A 20,725-nucleotide genomic window follows, 5' to 3' on the forward strand; every position below is an offset into this window, starting at 1 on the left:
GAATATCAGAAAAAACGTTTTTTTGTCTATGGTTTTTCATAGTTAACTCATTCTCCATAACTTTTAAATGAATTCATGCAAAATATTTTTCTAATGGCATGTAAAGATCATTCTTAAAATAAAAATAAAAAGAAATAAAATGGTGACGTAAGTGACGTTATTTTCAGTTTCATTGAAATTTAATTGTCGGCAACATTGTGATTCTTCTCATAGACAAACTTCACTCATTCATTTATTTTTCATTCGACGAATTTGTCGAACTTTTACGTATTTTTCTGTGATGTGATGACATAAGTTCAAGAACCGCTAATTAACAGTTAGTTTATAAATTAAAATATCAATTATGAACATAAAGAAAACAGAAGAAACCAATCTTTCATCTAGAAACATCGATGATACTGAAAGTCCTCGGTAATAATTGTATTTTACTTTAATAACTGCGCTAACGTAATGTTACTAGCTGACAGCTGATTGTGCCGCGGGAAAGTCAAAAGGCGCGAAATGTACACAGTGTGAATGTTCGTATAATTATTAAATTACAAGTTCTGTGTCTTTACATAGTGCATATTTTGCAGGAAAAAGATGCGTTTGGATAGCCAGTGCCGTAGAAGCTGGAGTTTGATGGACCGGAAAACGGATCATGAGGTGAGTTGTCGTTACATTCCCGCTTTTTTTGGTGTCTTTTTTTTGGTTATGATTTGCATTTGAAAAGGGTTTTGCATGTGAATTCTTCGTTTTGTCTCTTGCAAACTGGTTTTACCCTTAATAATGCATATTTAAGCCTTATAACAGTCAAATTCGATATAATACAGTACGTAAACCCCAAGGCTGATAACGATCGTAATATACCAGTAATCACTATTCTATTGAACCCACTGATTATCTCTAGGCTTAAATGCTATCGAAACCTCAATAAATAACGGAAATGTGGTTTTAGAAGTATATATTATTAGGTACTAGTAAAATCGTCATGGTTTCTGCTTTCGGTTCAATGACCCCTGGTTTCGCGGGCTCAGCATTTTTCTGTTACAAATTGGCACGTGTATTAAGATGTAATGCCAGATATGAGGATAGAGGTCGTTAATGCAACTCTCAGCTGATTTTTAGTTACTAATAAAGTAAGATATCTCTGTGTCTAACATTTCTTTTAAGCTGAATTTGTTGTCCTACATATTTCGTTGTATCAGCTTTTTACATGTATTAGTAAGCCATACTTATTTTATCCACAATAATCTTAGGTATTGTGACTACATGTCAGATTTAAAAAGGGTCTGCCTTTCGTACACAAGACTATTAAACTTAGAGCTATGTTTCACAACCTCTTTAGACTTCAAGCCACAGTGATTTAAGAACAGTAGTTGGTCATGAGACACAAGGACCTATGCCCAGCTGTATGTTTAAAAATTCAGCTTATCAAAGTCCACTGTTGGGCATAGGCCTCCTCCGAGTGTGAGGCCTCACCCCTAAAGCTGTGGAGTATTTTCATCATTATCATCCACAGCCTTTATCCTTCTATTCCTACACCTCTGTCATGCCAATTTCTATAATCCTGTGTTTGGGGTATTTTAGCTCAATAATAACACTAATACTTGGGTAAGCAAGCAAATTGGTATTTTAATAACAGTTACATAAACAAAAGTCAAATAGTGTCTTTAACTAGGCCAGTGTGCCTCTGCTGTTCAAAGGCGTACACAATATCCTTCCAAAGATTAAAAATATCCCATCTTTATTCAAATTTACAGGTGTTACAAGAAATGGGTGTGAGTTTGCTTGATCCGGATGATTCTGAAGTCCTGTGTGATGCTGGAGCTTCCGGAATGGTGAGGGATTATTTATATTTATATAATTATTTAATGTGTAATATAACAGACCTATGTAATATAATGTACATTATGGTATTCTACTGTACATATCATACAGATTTGAATGATTATTTATTATATGCATTTCTTAAAATCTAAATCAAAAGTTGTTATTTCAAGTAGGCCGTTTCTCGGCACTTTCAAAACATTACATTACTGACTCTAGTTGCATGATTCCAAAGTGTCATTCTTATGGAGAAGAACCGGCAAGAAACTCCATGGTAGGATTCAGATGCATAAAAAAAGACCTGGACCCAGTTGCCTGGGCTGTATGATACCCCTTACTCCTTAGGCAGACTGATTGTCAGATAACCAAGATACATCAACATCATGATAGTAGTCAGACTGGTTGTCAGACTTCCTAGCTTCTTAATTACCCTTAAAAACTGTGAAAGGTGCATTAAAAACAGCTAGAACCCTATATTTAATGTACCTTCCAAAACCATGGATTAACTTGTCATGTGAGATGGTCTCACATCCACAGGAAAACCTCATCAACAGTAGCTTAACATGTGATTGATCAACGTATGCAGTTATATCTTAGCCACACTAGCTTGAGTTATTGTCCCAATGACATCTCAAATTCAATGTCACACATTTAACATTAAAACAAAATCATTTATAATACAAACTGTTTAAATACAGTTGAGTAAACTGTAATAATATGCTTTATGTTTATTTTCTTTTCATTAATATGTTTACGAAAACAGATATTCATGATAAAAAGTCTAAAGATATTAATTCAGATTAAGATACCATGGAGCACATTTTGAATTTAATATAACCCTTCTAGTCTCCCACCATTCACAACCTCGTAACTACTTTTGCTGCAAGATAAGAAACCGCGCACAAACTTCTGCTGTCTTTTCCTTTAAAATAAATAATTGATCCCTGAGAGGGAATTGAACCCACGACCTCTCATATAGCAGTCAGTATAACCACTAGACCAACAGGCCAGTCAAATTGGTAGAAACAACCATGAAAAATTACTAGGATTAGTAGTAAACTTAGGATTACTAAATAACCTAAGTGATTAACTCTTTTAACGGTGGTTTGACTAAGAGGACTGGCCTGGCTTTTTATGAACTTAAACATTCTCTTTACAGCCACACAGGGGTATAAAACGCAAACGTGACATAGAGAACGTCAACCCGAATATCAACTTGATATCGTCTCCGCGCGGCAAGTACAGCGAGAAGAGCCCGCGAGCGCGCGCCCCCAGCAGCCCGCACGCAGGGCCCTCGCGCGGCAGGAGTCCGCGCAGCGACACACGTGAGTGGATATGTGCTATACGTAGTGCCGGCGTTAGGGGGCGTGATGGGGCGATAGCCCAGGGCGACAAATTCTAGGGGACGCCAAGTTCTGAAGTTAGAGTCTCTTGCCTCTCCAGGTGTTCACCCTCAGAACTGTGCTCTACGCTCTGTGCGTATGCATGTTTTTTATTAGATTTTTTTTTTAATGGAAGGGTATCCATTATGTATGTATGTGCAAGTGTTGCTGCTTCATCATCCTAGCCTGTTTCTCAACTATGCTGTGGTCGGCTTCCAATCTAACCAGATACAGCTAACTACCAATGTTTTACAAGGAGTAAGAGTTAAGCTTAATTTATTGTATAAATATTTTTAAGATGATATAAATAGACTTTCGAGGAGCTCGTAGCTAAGCTATAACCGCGTAAGTGATTCGATCGCAGGTTAAGCTATGCTTGACGCGGTTGGTCCGTAGATGGGTGGCCATCTTTGTCATAACGAGTTCCTCCGTGTTTCGGAAGGCACGTTAAATTGTGGGTCCCGGCTGTTATTCCTACATCTTTGACAGTCGTTACAGGTAGTTAGAAGCTTGAAAAAGTCTGACAGCCAGTCTAACCAAGGGGTATCGTGTTGCGCAGGTAACTGGGTTGAGGAGGTCAGATAGGCAGTCGCTCCTTGTAAAACACTGGTACTTAGCTGAAACCGGTTGGACTGGTAGCCGACCCCAACACAGTTGGGAAAAGGCTAGGCCAATGATGATATAAATAGTCTTTATTACGTGTTTTAGGAGTAATACATAATAATGTATTATATATTTTCTGTTCGTCATATCTAAAGGATGAACAAATACTAATTCGCTGCGGGCTATTCCAGAATCCAAAATTCTAAGTCCAATTATTCGCACAATATTATCCTTAAAGTGTATTACTTTAACTCTTAGCATATGTTGGTGTGTTTAAGGTCAAGGGCTCTTCAATGACGTACACATCTTAGCCATATAATTATTTATTCAACGTAGAAATTTTACAAATGTTTAACAGTAAAAATTAATAGATTTAAAGAATCTAAAAGTCACTCCATTCAAATTTTATCAAAATCGGTCTAACCGTTTTATGGTTGTAAATTGCATTGTCATCGGGTTTGAAGCTACCTTGAAAATATCAGCCTGCTAGCTTATCAGGAAGTGCTTAAAATTGAGTTGCAAAATTCCAATCGGGGCAACAAACAAACAAGAAAGTGAGTGCATAAAAACGTACGAAAAACTATCAATGGTGATCTGACTACGATCATACCATCTTGTATTTGTCGTAAACGAGACGATTTTGCAATAAATATTGTCCAATTTCGCACCCTTCCGTACTACGCCTATAGATTTTAACACCATAACTTAATTCTCTCCACAGACAAGCCGCTTCAGCCTACAGACCAGCAGATCCTAGAAACAACTATAACAGACGAATACCTCGTAGATGAAGAGACTCCGCTCGCCCAGTCGGTGAGCGCGGGCTACCTGCCTTCCTACGAGGCGGTGTCTACCGGTAGTACCGAGAAATATAGCAGGACATGTGAGTTTGAGTATAATATAAAATGTCTTTTTTTGCTAAAAGGGCGCACCACACTATGGGAGCAAGTAGATGGACGGCGTCGCCGTGGCAGGCCAAAAATGCGGTGGCGTGATGATGTTAACGCTTACCGCGCGGGCTGGTTACATGAGCAGTGGCCTAGATAAAAAAGAGCTCCAGTTTTTCTTCCTCTTCCAGCAGGGCAGTTACAATTTAATCCTGTTGTCGCGGGGGTTTCACAAACATGAAAGTCACATGCACAAAGACACCCAGACTCAGAACAAGCATTCGTATATCACACAAATGCTTGTCCTACGCGGGATCAAAACCACGACACAACGCGCTTAGTGGGTTTGGTGTGGTATCGCTAGACTATCGTTACGTACTATCTGACTGGCCTGTTGGTCTAGCGATTAGTGAACCTGACTGTTATACCGGAGGTCATGGGTTCGATTCCCACCCAGGACATGTTTGTGTAATGAGCACGATCACCTTGTTCTGTGTCTGGGTGTAATTTATCTATATTATGTATGTATTTAGAAATATATAAGTATGTATATCAGTTGTCTAGTACTCATAATACTAGCTCTGCTTAGATTGAGACTAGATGGCGATTTGTGAAAGTAAAAAAAAATCAATACAATCGGTTCAGTAGTTTTAGTGAAAAAGCGAGACAGGCTTATAGACCGATAGAGACACTTTCGCATTTATAATATTAGTATGGATGAGCGTGCGTATGTTTCTGAAAACCTCCGCGATACATGGATTTGACGCCATAGTGCGAGAGGCTCTTAAAACTTGACCATCTTTGTCATAACGAGTTCCTCCGTGTTTCTGAAGGCACGTTAAATTGTGGGTCCCGGCTGTTATTCATACATCTTTGACAGTCGTTACAGGTAGTCAGAAGCTTGAAAAGTCTAATCAAGGAGTATTGTGTTGCCCAGGTAACTGGGTTGAGGAGGTCAGACAGGCAGTCGCTCCTTGTATGATATGATGATGTTTTGTTTTAAGTGCCAATTCTCAAGACACACATTACAAGCAGGACACAACTTGTAAAGCAAATACTCGTCACCTCACCATTACGTGGCCTCCCCCCACAGGCCCCCCGGCCTCCCCGCCGCGGCCGCTGCCGCCGGGCTGCAGCTCGGGGCGCGACGCCTTCAGCGCGCTGTCGGACGAGATGCTGCTGAGCGTGTTCCGCTGGCTGCACAAGCGGACCCTCGCCAGCGCCATGCTGGTCTGCAAGAGGTGAGCATACGTGTACTCCAGCAACACTCAGCCAGTCTCTCTAGCTCAGGCAGTTGAAGGAGCTCGGACTGGTTTTAAGTCAGCAAAAAACGACCGGGTTTCTTAGAGTTGCCCGCGTCTTGATAAAGCCGGACATAGTTCCGCTTTTCGATTGCATATCCAGCCTGTGTTATGAATTTCTGTTCGTTAGTCTTGCTAAAACTCGAGAACAGCTGAACCGATTTCGCTTGTTTTTGTCTAGAAATTTTCGATGAAGTCCAAGGTTTTAACGGTAATAAAATATAAAAAAAATTGCAAGATGTAACTCTTTTTTGTATTTTAGTCTGCATTGATTTCATCATCTATCAGGCAGTAGGTAATTTGCCCAACTGGTTTCTAATAAATATTTCCTTTTGCAGGTGGCACAGGGTGGCATGTGACGAGACCTTATGGCAGAGATTAGACTTAGGCAACAAGAACTTATCCAAAGACGCCCTCGGGAGGATACTCGCTAGACAACCTGTAATAGTCAGACTGGCCAGTTCCGAGGTAATAAAAACTAAGAAAAAAGTATATTCCATTTGTGTAGGTACTTAAGAAGGTAAATATTGCCCGGATAGCCGAATGGTTGATCACCATGCCAAACCAACTGGAAATCGTGACGTGTCCTGGTCTCGATCCCCGCGTAGGACAAGCATTTGTGTGGCCCATGAATGCTTGTCTTGAATCTGCATGGCTCTACGCATGTGACTTGAATGTTTGTAAACATATCTAAATTACAAGATTTAATCAAATACCCTGTTGATTTTTAATACAAATTGATCCTGTAACCAGGTTTGAATATTTCTCGTCTCCCCAGATAGGTCCATGGCACCCTGCCGGGCCGGCCCTGCCCTCCCGGCTGCAGTTCCTGGACCTGAGCATGGCCAGCATAGACCTGGAGTCTCTGCAGCAGCTGCTGCTGCGCTGTCCCTCACTGCGCAAGCTCAGCCTCGAGAGCGTGCCGCTGGACCGCGCCTGCTGCCGCGCCATAGGTCAGTCCAACGCTGGGGAAACGTGGGCTACACGACATAGATTGCCATACACCGACACAAAAACGCGGGTGACGTAGCACGGCGGTTCAAGTTTAGTCAGTAAGAGTCTGACAGTTAAATTTATATCTGTGGTGCCTGATAACTGAGCCTAACTCAGTTGTCAATGTCCTTTCTTTGCATCAACTAGCCATTTCTTCTCTTGTCTCCCGCTTGCAATGGAGAGAAGTGGAAGATTTTTCTAACTCCTCCTTTTTACTTTTTCTGATTAATTTCGTTGCGGGTTCCAAGGCAGTTTAATGTTCCCCCTGGGACACACCGAACTTAAGTGTTTCAGTGGTTTTCGTTGGTTTCATAGCAGATCCTGACTTACAGGAGTTGCAATGACGGGCATGTGTGGCGGGCTAAGTCCCATAAAAAAATGAGTTTGACACTACCCGTCTTCTCTCCCGAGGGAGTGAGAGTGGTGTAAGTCGCCACGACAAAGTCACTGAACGCGACGTGTTGGACAAACGTTTCTGTTATCCACGAATGCTTGTCCTGAGTCTGGGTGTCATTGTGCATGTGTCTTGAATGTTTGTGAATCCCAAGATACAAGGATTAAATTTCTTAGTGTGGAAGTCGATTATTTAAAAAAAAAAAAGGGAGGGAGGATCGGTCAACCCTCAACGGGTCTATGTCTAATTGTTTGACCGATAATTGATTGAGTGGCAAGTGGACATGGTTTCATGGTTCGTAAAGATGCTGGGTACAGCATGATAGGTATTTGACTAGTGTATCGGTGTGTGGTCCACAGTTATTCAAAGAGTGTAACATGAATTGTGAGTGAATGATAGTGTGACGGGATTTTTAGCCCCACTGCTGGGCAGAATTAGCGTAATTGTGGGTGGGAGACGAGTCTGTAGCCCACTATTAGATATATGTAGACTGTATGATGAATTGCGACGCACTGTGCAGATGTTGCACTAATGTTCTGTTTTAGTCTGTAAGAGTCTGACACTACTTGCTCCTATAAGGCGCTGAGTCTCCAAAATAATAATAATAATAATTTATTTGCCTTAAGTGTTGTACAGAAGGAGATCTTATAGGTAACTAGTCATGTTTCAAACACTTAGTCTAAAAAAATAGACATGCAAATATCTGGTAGGTTGTCATTATAGATTATAAATGATGTAGGTATACAGTTGAATTAGATTAACTGGAGACAAAAAATCATTAATGCAATAAAATTAGTTACTTATTTACGATTGATATATTCACTAACAGAGTAGAAAGTTTGGTTAATTTTTGTATTAATAAGTGACGAAGAGGTTAGCTGTGAGTCTAGTGATTACTTCTTCTTCTCCGGGGTGAAACGCAATGACTTCAACCCACGTCGAGGGCACGGCGTGATGATATGTCGGACTTCCACCGACTAACACCACCCCGGGCCCCTTCTACTGCTTTAGTCAGAGTCACGGGATCGCTCGCGCATACTCTGCGCGACTCGGACTGGCTCTAGTCCTTTGGACTCCTTCTCAAGGGATAGGTGTAGAAGCCCACCCTTCATTCCTCATGAGAACGGGTGCGCAGGACGACGCGCATGTCTCCTTTCTGGCCTGTTAGTTGGTCAAGTGACACCCACAGGCCCGACCTTACGGTGGCCGTAGGTCGTATCTAATGATTACCTATCTGACGGGTAAACATAAAGATACACCTTAGTAAGACTATTCAATTATAACATGCTATTTTTTATTACAGGTCAATGCAATAACTTAGAAACATTAAATTTAACAATGGCACAGGGCATCACAGCTGAAGGATTAGAATCAATACTGGATGGATGTCCCGGGTGAGTTTAATTTATTTACTAAATAAACCACACGATTATAAAGGTTTTCGTATTGCCCTTAAGGTATCTTTTATTGTAGAGACTTGAATTTGGATTTGTACCGACTTTGTTGGGTTGTGTACTCAAAAAATAATATTGGAATCTTTGTAATTTCCTCTACTCTCTGTCTGTCAGATTGTATGTGAACTCATTTTTTTAGTGATCGATTTATTTGCTTATGTATCAGTATCGCCCGACTAGTCTCGGACCCAACCGGAGACTTTAATCATGAACTGACGTGACAGCAGGTGAGCGAGTGGACTTGACTCGGAGTATACTGTTCTGAAATAGTTAAGAAACCTCATTAAATGATGTAACGGTTTACTCACGCGTATGTATCGGTATCGCCCGACTAGTTTCGGACCCAACCGGAGTCCTTAATCACGAGTCAAGTCGCAATAGTTGATACTCGGATTAACTAACCGCTCTCAAACAATTAAGAAACATCATCACGAAAGTTAATCTACCTTTATATTATAAAAGCTAAAAAGTTTGTTCGTCTCAGGAACTCTTGAGATTAGCGCGTTTAAACAAATAAACTAAATCAGACCAGTAGTTATTAGTCTCAGAAAACTGAAGCCCACGCGGACCGATTCGCGCGCAATAATATAATATGCGGACAACATCACATACATTGTTCTGAACCCAAAGTAAGTTGCTAAAGCACTTGTGTTATGGAATTCAGATACAACGAAGGTACCACAAACACCCAGACCCGAGACAATGTAAATTTGTGAATTTTTACATTGACCCGAAAGGGACCTTGAAACCGGTGCGTACGCCACTCGAACACGGAGGCCTAGTTTAACAATAATTCAATATTTCTTCTCTTTCCAGACTACTCTCTTTGAACATATCCTGGTGTAACCTTGACGAGGAAGCACTAGAAGTTCTAGTCACGAAGCTACCGCAGAAGATACAGCGGCTTAATATCGGCGGTGCGAGACTCATGACAGATGAAAGTGAGTACTCTTTCTCTCACATTTTTTATGAATTGACTAGCTGACCCGTCAAACCCTGTTTTGGCTTATAAATTCTTTCTAGTTTCTAGGTAATTCTATTGTAGACAAAAAGTAAAAAAAGTAGTCCTATAAATAGAAAATAAATTTTATTGTGAGCAACCCTTATCACTTAGAGGTATGAAAAATACATGTTAGCTGATTCTCAGACCTACTGAATACATACGCATAACGGGGAGAGGTGTGGGCGTTCTTGATTTTCCACGATGAAATCAAACAAAATACGAGTGTCGATACACCCTTTGATTTATTGTGAACAATTTCTAATTATTTCCAATCGCAAATATTCACACATAGCTCAGATGGAAACCGATTACTTCCGGAACGCGGTGAAGTCGGTCGTATCCGGTAAACATCCGCCCGACTCGACGTCTGTTCAAAAAGTGTCTAACGTTTTTAAACGTCACTGTCAAACCGTAGGGTTGTTTACACACGAATCGAATACACCCAAGTCGATATCAATTGTCAACTTGACGTTCCGATCTTGCTCTCTCCGACACAGCCATCCTGCGATACACACGCCCTCGTGTGTTCGTTTTGTAACAAATAACAGCACAGCAGTACTCATCGCTCGGTCAGTCCTGACACAAAAGAGCACTTTATCACAATAGCTTTCTCTACTATTCTATCATTGGTTTGCCTTTTCCCAACTATTTTGGGGTCGGCTACCAGTCTAACCGGTTTCAGCTAAGTACCAGTGTTTTACAAGGAGCGACTGCCTATCTGACCTCCTCAACCCAGTTACCTGGGCGACACGATACCTCTTAGTTACACTGGTTGTCAGACTTCAAGCTTCTGACTACCTGTAACGACTGTCAAAGATGTAGGAATAACAGCCGGGACCCACAATTTAACGAGCCTCCCGAAACACGGAGGAACTCATTATGACAAAGATAATAAGTCACCCATCTACGGACCAACCGCGTCAAGCATAGCTTAACCTCTGATCGTTTCACTTATGCGGTTATAGCTTAGCCACGAGCTCCTTTCTCTACTATACAAGAGTCCCTTAATAATGTGAGAGCAACCAAGTACCTCAACAATCTTACATTTGCCGCCAGCAACTAACTACATGAACTAATCACAAATCTCAAAGCAGGAATCTACCTGAACGCTGAGTCCACCCGACTCCATGGTCTCTCCAAGACCCGATCTCAGCCAGAGTCACCATAGTCTCTGCTTCAGCCCCTACCTTCGCCAGAGCTTCCCCGGCCTCTGCTTCGCTCTAACTTCACTGACCAATCCGGCACCCCCTGTAATCGGACATCGTCAATAACATACACTAGTTTTTCGCCCGCGTCGAGGTCGGGTATATCGCGTTCCCAAGAGAACTCTTCAAAAGTCCGGGATAAAAACTATTCTATGTTCTTTCTCAAGGTCAACTCTATTTCTGTACCAAATTTCATTAAAATCAGTTCAGTGGTTTGGACGTGAAAGCGTAACAGACAAACAGACAGAGTTACTTTCGCGTTTACAATATTAGTAGGGATGTATTCGATAATTTACGAATGAACAAGTTACAACTTGTACGTAACTTATTTCCTAATGTGAAGAAGCTGTAAATTCTATAGCAGTAATGACGTTTTAAGACTTAATCATTCTAATGTGTTGTTCAATTTACTTAAATTTGACATACATACCGAAGTATGATTTGTAATCTTATCCCTAGATCTGTAATTTGTCGGATTACAAGGTACTCTTTTGTCTGGGGGTCTTAGCCAGTACTCTATAGGGTGGAAGGGACGTCATACCGATCAGGCCCAGGGGTTCTGGACATGATTCCAGACCCCCCTGCGTTGGAACTTTTCATCGGTCTTTTGATGAATCGGTTTAGTCATGCGGCATGCTCGAAAACCCGCCACTGCTTCAGCTCATGATTGAATGATGAATTGGACATTTTGACGTCACTTTCGGTTAGATTTGCGAGAGAGCGATGACCGACGAGTACCTCTATGAATGAGTTGATCGCGAGCAGTTTTTAGTGTTTTATTTACAATGCCGTGAATGTTAATTCCGTGAAAAAAGGCTAAATAATGATTTTGTTATGAAAATATTATTACGTAGGAAAAATGAATTTAATTTCATTCCATTTTTATGACGCATAAAATTAAAAAAAAAAAACCGAAAAAAAAACAAATTTTATGAAAGACCGTTGAAAAATTCCAACGGGATCGGTATGACATCCCTTCCACCCTGTATCATCCAACAAACCCGATAGTTCGCCACTGGTCTGCCACCGCTTCCCTCCCCGTAGCGCTGGAGCGGCTGTCGGGCCGCGGCGCGCGCCTGCTGGAGCTGGACGCGTCGGACTGCGGGCGCCTGACGCCGCGCTGCGTGGCCGCGCTGTGCCGCCTGCCGCGCCTCGAGCACCTCGCGCTCAGCCGCTGCTACCTGCTGCCGCTGCACGCGCTCACGTGAGGCCCTGCCATGCTCCACAGGGGGGGCGGCGAGCAGCCAGGCCTCGAGCCCATCCAAGCCAAGCCCAACCGAGAGGCGTTGGCCCGTGGCCACCACGACGGAGTACTCCAATCTTAAAGTGCCCATACCCCCGCATCTAAGTCCCATGGCCCGGCCACCAACTCCTCTTGCGTGACCGAGTCATCGAGGTCGGTCACCTTCAACGTCACACATTGGACGGGCCTCGTAAGACCTCCTACTGTAGCATAGCGCGGGCCGAGACACTCATACTGTTACTGCCGCACATGTAACCAGGGCGACGAAGGACTTGTATGCACGGATAGTCGAGTGGTCACCGAGCCAAAACCACTGTGCGCGTCGTGTTGCGGGTTCAATCCCCGCGTACGACAAGCATTTGTGCGATCCACGAATGCTTGCACTACGTGATTTGTATGTTTTGTGAAACCCAAGACACAAGGATTGAATTCCTTTAAGGTCTCGTTTTATAAATAAGAAAAGTGGGAGCTCTCTTCAGCCCGTACATATTATCTCAACAGGCAGCTAGCAGGCGCGAGCAGGCTGCAACACGTGGACGTGTGGGGCATGCTCCACGCGCACGCGCTCAGCGCGCTGCGGGCCGCGCTGCCGCACGTGCAGGTCAACTCATTCATGTTCAGGTACACTCCGTCACGCTAAACTCTTCAGTATTTCCATCATTCAAAATCAAAATCATTTTTTTTTTATTTCAAATAGGCCGTTTCTGAGGCACTTTTAAAACGTTACATTACTGACTCTAGTTGCACGGTTCCAAAGTGTCATTCTAATGGAGAAGAACCGGCAAGAAACTCCATTAGATAGAAAATCAGGCAAATTATATTTAAAAACCACTTTAACGGATTTTATCGCGGTTTAATTTTAGATTTTAGTTCCCGACGTTTCGAATCCTTTGCAGGTATCATGGTCACGGGCAGACTGTCTAACAATGACTGACTTCAATGTCTAACGTTCGAGTAAACCTAAGAAACCACTAGACAAATTGTAATTTGGTAGCTTCATAAGGATTGATAAGTGATACAGCTGTTTAGTGCCATGAAAATTTCATCTTCTTTGTCTTTGTTTCAAAGTCGGATGATCGATTTTCTTCTTAAAAAATGTTTATAATAAATTACGACTACTTTTGTGATTAAGTCTAAAATCCATGATATTTCATCTTCTGAGTGTCCTAGCTAGCTTTTACTTGAGTTTAAAAGTAAATTTTCAAAAATATTTGTCAATTATAATATTGTCATTGTCCTCCCTAACAACCTTCTTTTCCAGTTAAAAAGTTTCATCCCAAATTTCATTACAATCGGTTCAGTAGTTTTAGAGATACTTTCGCATTTATAATATAAGTATTGATTGTCCTCCTTCACAGTGCTATAGCAAGACCAACGGTGGGGACACGAAGAACATCAATTTGGGGCTTACGCACGAGAGACTGATATTAAAGATATTAAATTAACAAAATTATACCAAGATACATAAACTACGTTATAACTAAGTGCCTCCATACGTAGGAGACTGTAGTTATAGTTACCGGCACGGATCTTGAGCGCTCGGCGGAAGAGTGGGGATCGCTTTGCGCATCGGACACTCATCTATACTCTATAATTATACTAATATATAAAGCTGAAGAGTTTGTTTGTTTGAACGCGCTAATCTCAGGAACTACTGGTTCAAATTGAAATAATATTTTTGTGTTGAATAGACCATTAGTCTAGGAAGGTTTTAGGCTATATACCATCACGCTGCGACTAATAAGAGCGAAGTTACAATGGAATATGTTGAAAAAATAAGGAAAGTTTCTTCCGTTCAAAAATTCCTAACTTATATCTTCTAACCACGCGGACGAAGTCGCGGGTAACAGCTAGTGACAAAATAAAACGCCAGTCTTGAGCCATCTTGAGGTGCATGCAACTGCAGCAAAGAACGAATTTCAATTCATCCCTCATGTCGGCTATGACGCGATGCGCTGCGGGACAAGCACTGCACTGTAGTCCGCCCCGCGCCTCACTTCATACCGCTAAAGAGACACAAACAATCACTTCTGCACAGGTCAAGGTCAGCGCTCAACATCCGTGCCGGTGACTATAGCAATGTGACAAGCCTGTTGGCTTAGTGAGTAGCCCTGACTGACTAAACAGGCGGTCGTGAGTTCGATTCTCACATGTAATATTTATTTCTAGTACATTTAAGTTTTTACTATAAAATTATAGAACAATATTATCGAAAAATAGTTATAATCTCGCGAATTGGTAACAGTTCTGGCCTTATGATGATGTTAATTGAGAGTAAATGTATATTGGAAGACGTTGTTACGATTCTGTACACAAACCGATACATATGTATTACTAACCAAATTGCTATCTGTTCGTATTTCTGTCACTAGGTTGTATCTCATTAACTGTGAAAGCTGGACAGTTAAATTCTGGACAAATTAAGCAGTCGTTGCTTCAGTCATACATCAGATGGGTGACCATATTTTTGCAAATTTATTTTTCTTTGATCTTTTACATATATATAATCCTCAGTGTCGCGAGTCCAATTCGCAACTGACCGGCTTTATTGAATGCTGTTTTTCATACCCTGATGACGTCAATTCCTCTCAATCGAAAAGAGCCCATCTGTGATCAGTTCGCGGTGATTATATTATCTAAAACGCACATACAGGTAAACAAATCTCAAATCAATGAGATAATAACATTTATAAGTAAGTTAAGTTAAAGATTTATTGTAAAAATTATCGTTTTTTTTTTTCAAAATAAATATTTTTAAATTGTACTGGTTGTCTTCTTGTGTTGTATCCTTCAGTAACTTGTGTTGTGTTGACAGATAGAGTTGCTCTAAAACATACAAAAAAGGTAAAATAAAATAAAAAAATTAGGTAACATTGTGTCATGAAAAAATGGAAAAGGATCATTATTTTTAATTTAACTAACTTTTCCAAGTAAAAACCATGTATTGCTAGAAAAAAATACTGAAAAATAAACGTACCTAATGTAAAAAAAAAACACTTAATAATCAACTTAATATATTTTTATTGAAAGATCAGCAGCAACAGATTCCTTATAACATTAAATATAATTCATCTTGTCAGTCATTTGCCTATAAAAACCAATTTGTCACATAAAATTGTCTATCTAGTGTTGTATTTAGCAAACATACATTAATCTATGGTCACACTGAAAGCAAGCCTTTGCCCAGCTGTGGGATGATTACAGACCTATTTTCCCATGTTTTTATAAACTTGCTTTTCTTGTTTGCTTGTTTTTGCAATCACATTTTTGTAACTTCATTTTGAGGCACTACCCAATAAGCTAGCAGGCTGGAATTTTTAGGGTAGCTTCAAACCTGATGACAATGCAATTTACAACTGTAAAACCCTGCTTGACCAATTTTGATGAAATATCAATTGAGTGACATTTAAAAACATGGGTTTATAGATTTTTTTACTATTTTTTTTTTCAATTTTCATTTTATACTAGATTAGGAATCAATGGAGTTGTCCTCAATCATTCTGCTATTTGCAACTGCAGTTACAACTTTCCTTTGCACCATGACAATATAACCACCCCACAAGTACCTAACACAACTATTTAGTGAAACTCCTTTTAGCTTTCTGCTCGGCGGCGTCACTGGCTTGTACGAAGGTCCTCTTCAGTTTGTTCTTTCTGCTTTCTCTGTATTTAGCAGAAACTTTTTCTGATAATTTTGCTATTCTTTGCATTGTTGCTGGTGGGTATCTGTAAATTAAATAGTCTTAATTAGAATTTTCTATTCTTGGTTAAGCAAAAGGCCTGTAAGCCAAAATTTTTATAAAAAAAAAGCTCGTTTTTAAAACTTGTTGGCTAGGAATTAGTGAAAAGTGACGTTATTTTGTTATTCAATAGATTAGACCTTCAATTCTTCGTAGTATTTATTGCAGAAAATATAATAAGTAACGTTCATGGCCTAATGGGCCAGCAAAAGTAGGAAGGACGTGAAACCTACATAATATTCATAATACTTAGTTGTCTTGCCAAGTATTTTTAAGTTGTCTTTTCACTGGGATTCTGCACTATGCGCATTTTAAAAGATGAGAAATTCTTTACTTTTTCATACCAAAGTAGTTTTAAAGGAACTTAATTTAAATAATACATACCGACAACCCAAAAACTCGATATTTGTAAACAACTGCGCCAATGTAATTAGTTCGCCTTCTTCAAAGTCCCCTTTGTGTTCCTCCATGAAGTTTTCCTCACTTCCCATTGCTCGTCAGACTCGTGTTCTGATCTTAACGAATCGATATCAAGTACAGGTTTCATTTTATTGCTTATTTTGATAAAATTAGACAAGGCAACGTGTGACGCTTTCGTATTTTTGTACTAGAATTTTGTTTGACAGTGACCTGTGTACCACAGATTAGAAATATTTTGTTATTGCTCTACGCAATAATATGATTGTATGTTGTGTAAAGCATTGTAGGTGAGTAGCAAAAATGGATAAAGATTTAGGACACAACATCATTAAACGATTTTATAATATCAATTATTGTTAAATAACGATCCTCAAAACAAAATATCATTGACTCCTTTGATATTATTTAAGTATTTGTTTGAAGCCAAAAATGTAGTGTGAAAAGGAACATAAAAAATGTTGCCCAATGCCAGAAATCTCAAATAATTTTAGTAGTATGGGGTCAATTAATATCCTGAATTATTCCCAATTCAGCGTTTATGTGGTAATAAGTATATACAACGGCTGTTTATGATTTTGCTTCAATTTGGCTTCTCAGCAGAGTATTTTAAATATTTCGTATTTGACAAAATTTCAACATGTCATTTTTGATTCTACCTAAACAACAGTAGAAATCAGTAAGCTTTCATCTGGCAGCATAAATATTGACGTATAACCCGACCAAACTCAGAAGCAAGCCAGGAAAATGCAAATTCATCCAAAGCCTCATAAATTGAATTAGGGCTAGCGCCAAAGTTTTCCACTGCATACGTCTTTCAATCGATCGGGTGATACGTAAAGTAGTTATAAGTACAAGTCAATTAAGTTTTTGTTTTGCCAAAAGGCGTAGTTATAATATAAAATTGAGGGTATTCTTAACGAAAATAAATAGTAATGATTTACAAAATGTCATGACGTATATTAAAGTTAACTACCCGTCTCACAGACGTCGTTATCGGTAAAAAACTAATTTATTAATATCTCGTTGTAGTTTCTTTGTTTCAAATATTTCATTTCGAAATTTATTGTTTAATAGATCGTTGGAGCTGTTGTGAATTAAAGGAAACGTGGAAATTGGCGTCTGTTGCTGTAATACGCTGTCAAAATGGCGTTTTCGTTGCGAAAAATGTTTTCTAACATATCTTATTTCTCGAAGTCAGGAGATCATACCAGTCCCGATGGAGACATTACTGGAAGTCCTCAAAGACGTTACGTTATAAGAGAAGCGTCAGAAAACATCGAAATCCATCCTACAGAGCCAGATTCAACTTCAAAACACCTAGCATCTAGTCTCAAACTTCCAGAATCAGTTAAAAAATTCGCTGCGAAAAAAGGTTCACTATCAGATACCGACCTCCTTACCATCAATGATGAATCAAAAAGCCGTAGTCGCAAACCCAAGTCTTTAAAACTGGATATTAAGAAAGCTAGTCAGTCTATGACGGACTGTTTCACGCAGACAGACCGCTCCTACGTAGAAAATACACCAAAACACATTCTATTGGAGTGCAAGAGTGCGGACTTGTTTAGTGAGAAGTTTAAATCTTTGAACTTCAGTCGGTCATTTGAATTTGATTTATCTTCGGACTCCGAACAAGAATTAGACATAGAATCGTTGTCCGAATGCTCTGATACAGACCTATCTGTGAAAGAAGAAGAGACGTCAGAAATAAAAATGTGTAGGAAAGTGGAATCAAGCTGTGAGACTGAAATTGTTCCGTCGGTCACTCCGGAGTCCTTCGGTGATGTCGAATTAGACCGAAGTGAGGAGCAACGTATGGAGCTACTGTTCAACTATGAAATGCGATTTGAAAGAGTGGAATTAGTTTTAAAGAAATTGTTGTCCGAATTCCAATTTCACATTGACGTTTGCAAACTGTTTAATGAGCGGTTTGTAGTCACTGCCCGGCCTGGCACCGATGTTGCTTCTATACCAAGCAAATACGGCCAAGTACATTGTATAAACAACGTTAACCGTGACACTCCAACCGAATACTGGAACATAGTAATGCAGAAAGAAGATAATTATGCTAAACAGAAGTTCCGTAGCGTTATAGAATCTATACAACAACAATTACTCACATTCTATAAAGATTGCCTTGAAATTCCTAAACCACAGAAAGTTAAAAAACCAATCAAACGTAGTACAACATTTGATTTACACAAAGGGAAACGCATGCACAAAAGTATTAAAGTCTCAAATAAGAAACGCATCAAGCACTTTGATTTTCCAGACTACCGGGAAGCGTTCCTCAATCTATTCAACATGGAAACCGATGAGACGGACACAAAACTCAACCAATCAGACGTAGACAAGTCCTGTGTATGTCAATGTCACTTGTCTCTTAACCAATCAGACAGTGGTCTGACAACGAAGACGGAAAACTCCAATCAATCAATAACATCATCGATCGGTAACTTCAGTTTAGATTCCACAACGTTATCCGCATACTCTGAATCTCTAGATATGATTGTAAGCTACAATAGTTTCGACGATTCAAGCCTATTTACTACACTTCTTCAAAAGCCAGCTATTGAACGCATAACCTTCTACGTACAAGTCCACAGTATTCAACTCAAACCGGAAATAACCGAAAGCTTTGATGGTAGAAACTCAATTAAATTCTACTGCCCCGCTTGTGAGACGACAGACAACGAAGAAGATGGATTATTAAAACACATTTTGAATCAGAAGCACTGTGAAAAAATACATTTTCTGTACAAGACTGCGTATATAAAGAAGTGTGTGATGGCTGGGAAGGAAATACAGCCCAGTACGGTCTTGAATCCGATGACAATGTATCGAGATGATAACAAAATTGTTTGCTTTGGAGACGCTATGTACGCTTGCTCACTTTGCTTTGAAAACTTGATCATCGGTGAGTCCATACTCATGGCTCACTGTGCAGAGCCAGTTCATTTGCAACGGAGAGAGAAATTGTATGAAATCTTTGAATAGACTACGGACCTACGGTTGTAAGGGTGATCGCTTCTATTGACTATCGGTCAGTATCTCTTCTTTTTCTAAGACTTGTTCTTGAATCTTTAATGAAAGTGCTGTTCAGATATTAGTTTATTAATATTACTTTTTTATATACTAAATATAACAATAATAATTTTTTTTGAGTGCCATAATCATGATTGAAAGCAAACACAAAACATTTTTATCTGAAATTGAGAATAATCCTTCCTTTTAGTGTCCAAACCGCAACCCTCGTTTGGAATTATAAATTATTACTTATTTTCTTACAATGGCTGTCAAAAGATTGAATAAAAATATGTCACTTCATAGCCATCCTCAAAAAAACGTTATTTCATAAAAAAAACAATGCTCTATGTGCCAAATCTTTATCAAAAACCTGATCTATTTAAATTTTTATATGTACAACTAAACACTTTTAATAATAAATCTATTCTTGCTAAAAAACTACTCAAAAAATATCTGAACAGTACTTCTCCCCTTAAAACATGACATTTTATACCAATTTTGTTTCTTTTCAAAAAATCTATTCTCTAAATATTTTTATTCTGAATCCCAGTCTTTTTTTGTTTAAACAAAAAATCGACGTTTTAATATAAATTAGTTGTTAGTCGTAAATTCGGTGCTCGCATAGTTCATTTTGTGTTCAGTAGGTATTTTCGCTAAACCAGTTGACAATTCAAGCAATAAAGTATAGAAAAAAATAATTACGCAATATTTGGCCACACGATACTTGTCTCATCCTCTAAAAATAAATAGCCTTATCCCAACTATGTTGAGTTCGGCTTGAAGTCTAACCGGATTCAGCTAAGTACCAGTGTTTTACAAGGAGCGACTGCCTATCTGACCTCCTTAACCCAGTTACCTGGGCAACACGATACCCCTTGGTTAGACTGGTTGTCAGACTTTCAAACTTCTAACTACCTGTAACGTCTGTCAAAGATGTGTATCCAACAGCCGGGTCTCACAATTTAACGTGTCTTCCGAAACACGGAGGAACTCGTTAAACATAGATGGTCACCCATCCACCGACTGACCGTATCAAGTGTCGCTTAACCTGTGATTTGCTCGAGTTGTCAACTGGCTACAGTGAGAACGTCTGCATAATTAGGAACTGTCCATTTTTACCGTTTTAGCGAAATAAAACCATTTTTTGGTGCGTGATTTTCGCTTTTTCGTAATTTTTCATGAAATTTCATTATTCTCACAATTTATACTGGCTTCAACATAGTGATTTTAAATTCTACTCTTCTATTGAAATGAAAAAGTACAC

The 20,725-nt window shown here is 39.6% G+C and overlaps 3 protein-coding genes across 4 annotated transcripts; 2 read left to right on the plus strand and 1 right to left on the minus strand.

Moving 5' to 3' along the window:
* Positions 1–221: 221 nt before the first annotated feature.
* LOC113491642 (S-phase kinase-associated protein 2-like) lies at positions 222–13,860 on the plus strand. 2 transcript variants are annotated; one of them, XM_026868712.1, is made up of 13 exons: positions 222–411; positions 576–645; positions 1,743–1,820; positions 2,969–3,134; positions 4,516–4,677; positions 5,775–5,922; positions 6,321–6,450; positions 6,761–6,935; positions 8,673–8,763; positions 9,640–9,764; positions 12,040–12,235; positions 12,776–12,895; positions 13,633–13,860. In XM_026868712.1, exons 1-13 carry the CDS (start codon positions 344–346, stop codon positions 13,697–13,699), a joined length of 1,596 nt encoding a protein of 531 aa, XP_026724513.1. In that variant the 5' UTR covers positions 222–343; the 3' UTR covers positions 13,700–13,860. The 2 variants fall into 2 exon arrangements, with proteins under 2 accessions (XP_026724513.1, XP_026724514.1); XM_026868713.1 differs by having other exon boundaries at positions 12,076–12,235.
* A 1,804-nt stretch (positions 13,861–15,664) lies between these two features.
* Positions 15,665–16,666, minus strand: LOC113491643 (partner of xrn-2 protein 1-like). The gene is given in 3 exon segments (XM_026868714.1): positions 15,665–16,000; positions 16,399–16,489; positions 16,492–16,666. Coding segments are annotated over 3 exon segments (312 nt in total). The 5' UTR covers positions 16,562–16,666; the 3' UTR covers positions 15,665–15,849.
* A 509-nt stretch (positions 16,667–17,175) lies between these two features.
* LOC113491644 lies at positions 17,176–20,123 on the plus strand. The gene is made up of 2 exons (XM_026868716.1): positions 17,176–17,430; positions 17,509–20,123. The coding sequence occupies exon 2, from the start codon at positions 17,578–17,580 to the stop codon at positions 19,429–19,431; it is 1,854 nt and encodes a 617-aa protein (XP_026724517.1). The 5' UTR covers positions 17,176–17,430; positions 17,509–17,577; the 3' UTR covers positions 19,432–20,123.
* The last annotated feature ends 602 nt before the right edge of the window (positions 20,124–20,725 follow it).

The sequence above is a fragment of the Trichoplusia ni genome, chromosome 3 (assembly GCF_003590095.1).
Source record: "Trichoplusia ni isolate ovarian cell line Hi5 chromosome 3, tn1, whole genome shotgun sequence".
In the NCBI taxonomy this organism is placed as follows: Eukaryota; Metazoa; Arthropoda; class Insecta; order Lepidoptera; family Noctuidae; genus Trichoplusia; species Trichoplusia ni.

Coding starts and splice junctions, on each gene's coding strand:
- LOC113491642 (XM_026868712.1), top strand. CDS start 344: ATGAACATAAAGAAAACAGAAGAAACCAATCTTTCATCTAGAAACATC. Junction 12,236..12,775: donor CTGCCGCTGCACGCGCTCAC/GTGAGGCCCTGC, acceptor TTATCTCAACAG/GCAGCTAGCAGGCGCGAGCA. Junction 12,896..13,632: donor GTCAACTCATTCATGTTCAG/GTACACTCCGTC, acceptor CCTCCTTCACAG/TGCTATAGCAAGACCAACGG.
- LOC113491644 (XM_026868716.1), top strand. CDS start 17,578: ATGGCGTTTTCGTTGCGAAAAATGTTTTCTAACATATCTTATTTCTCG.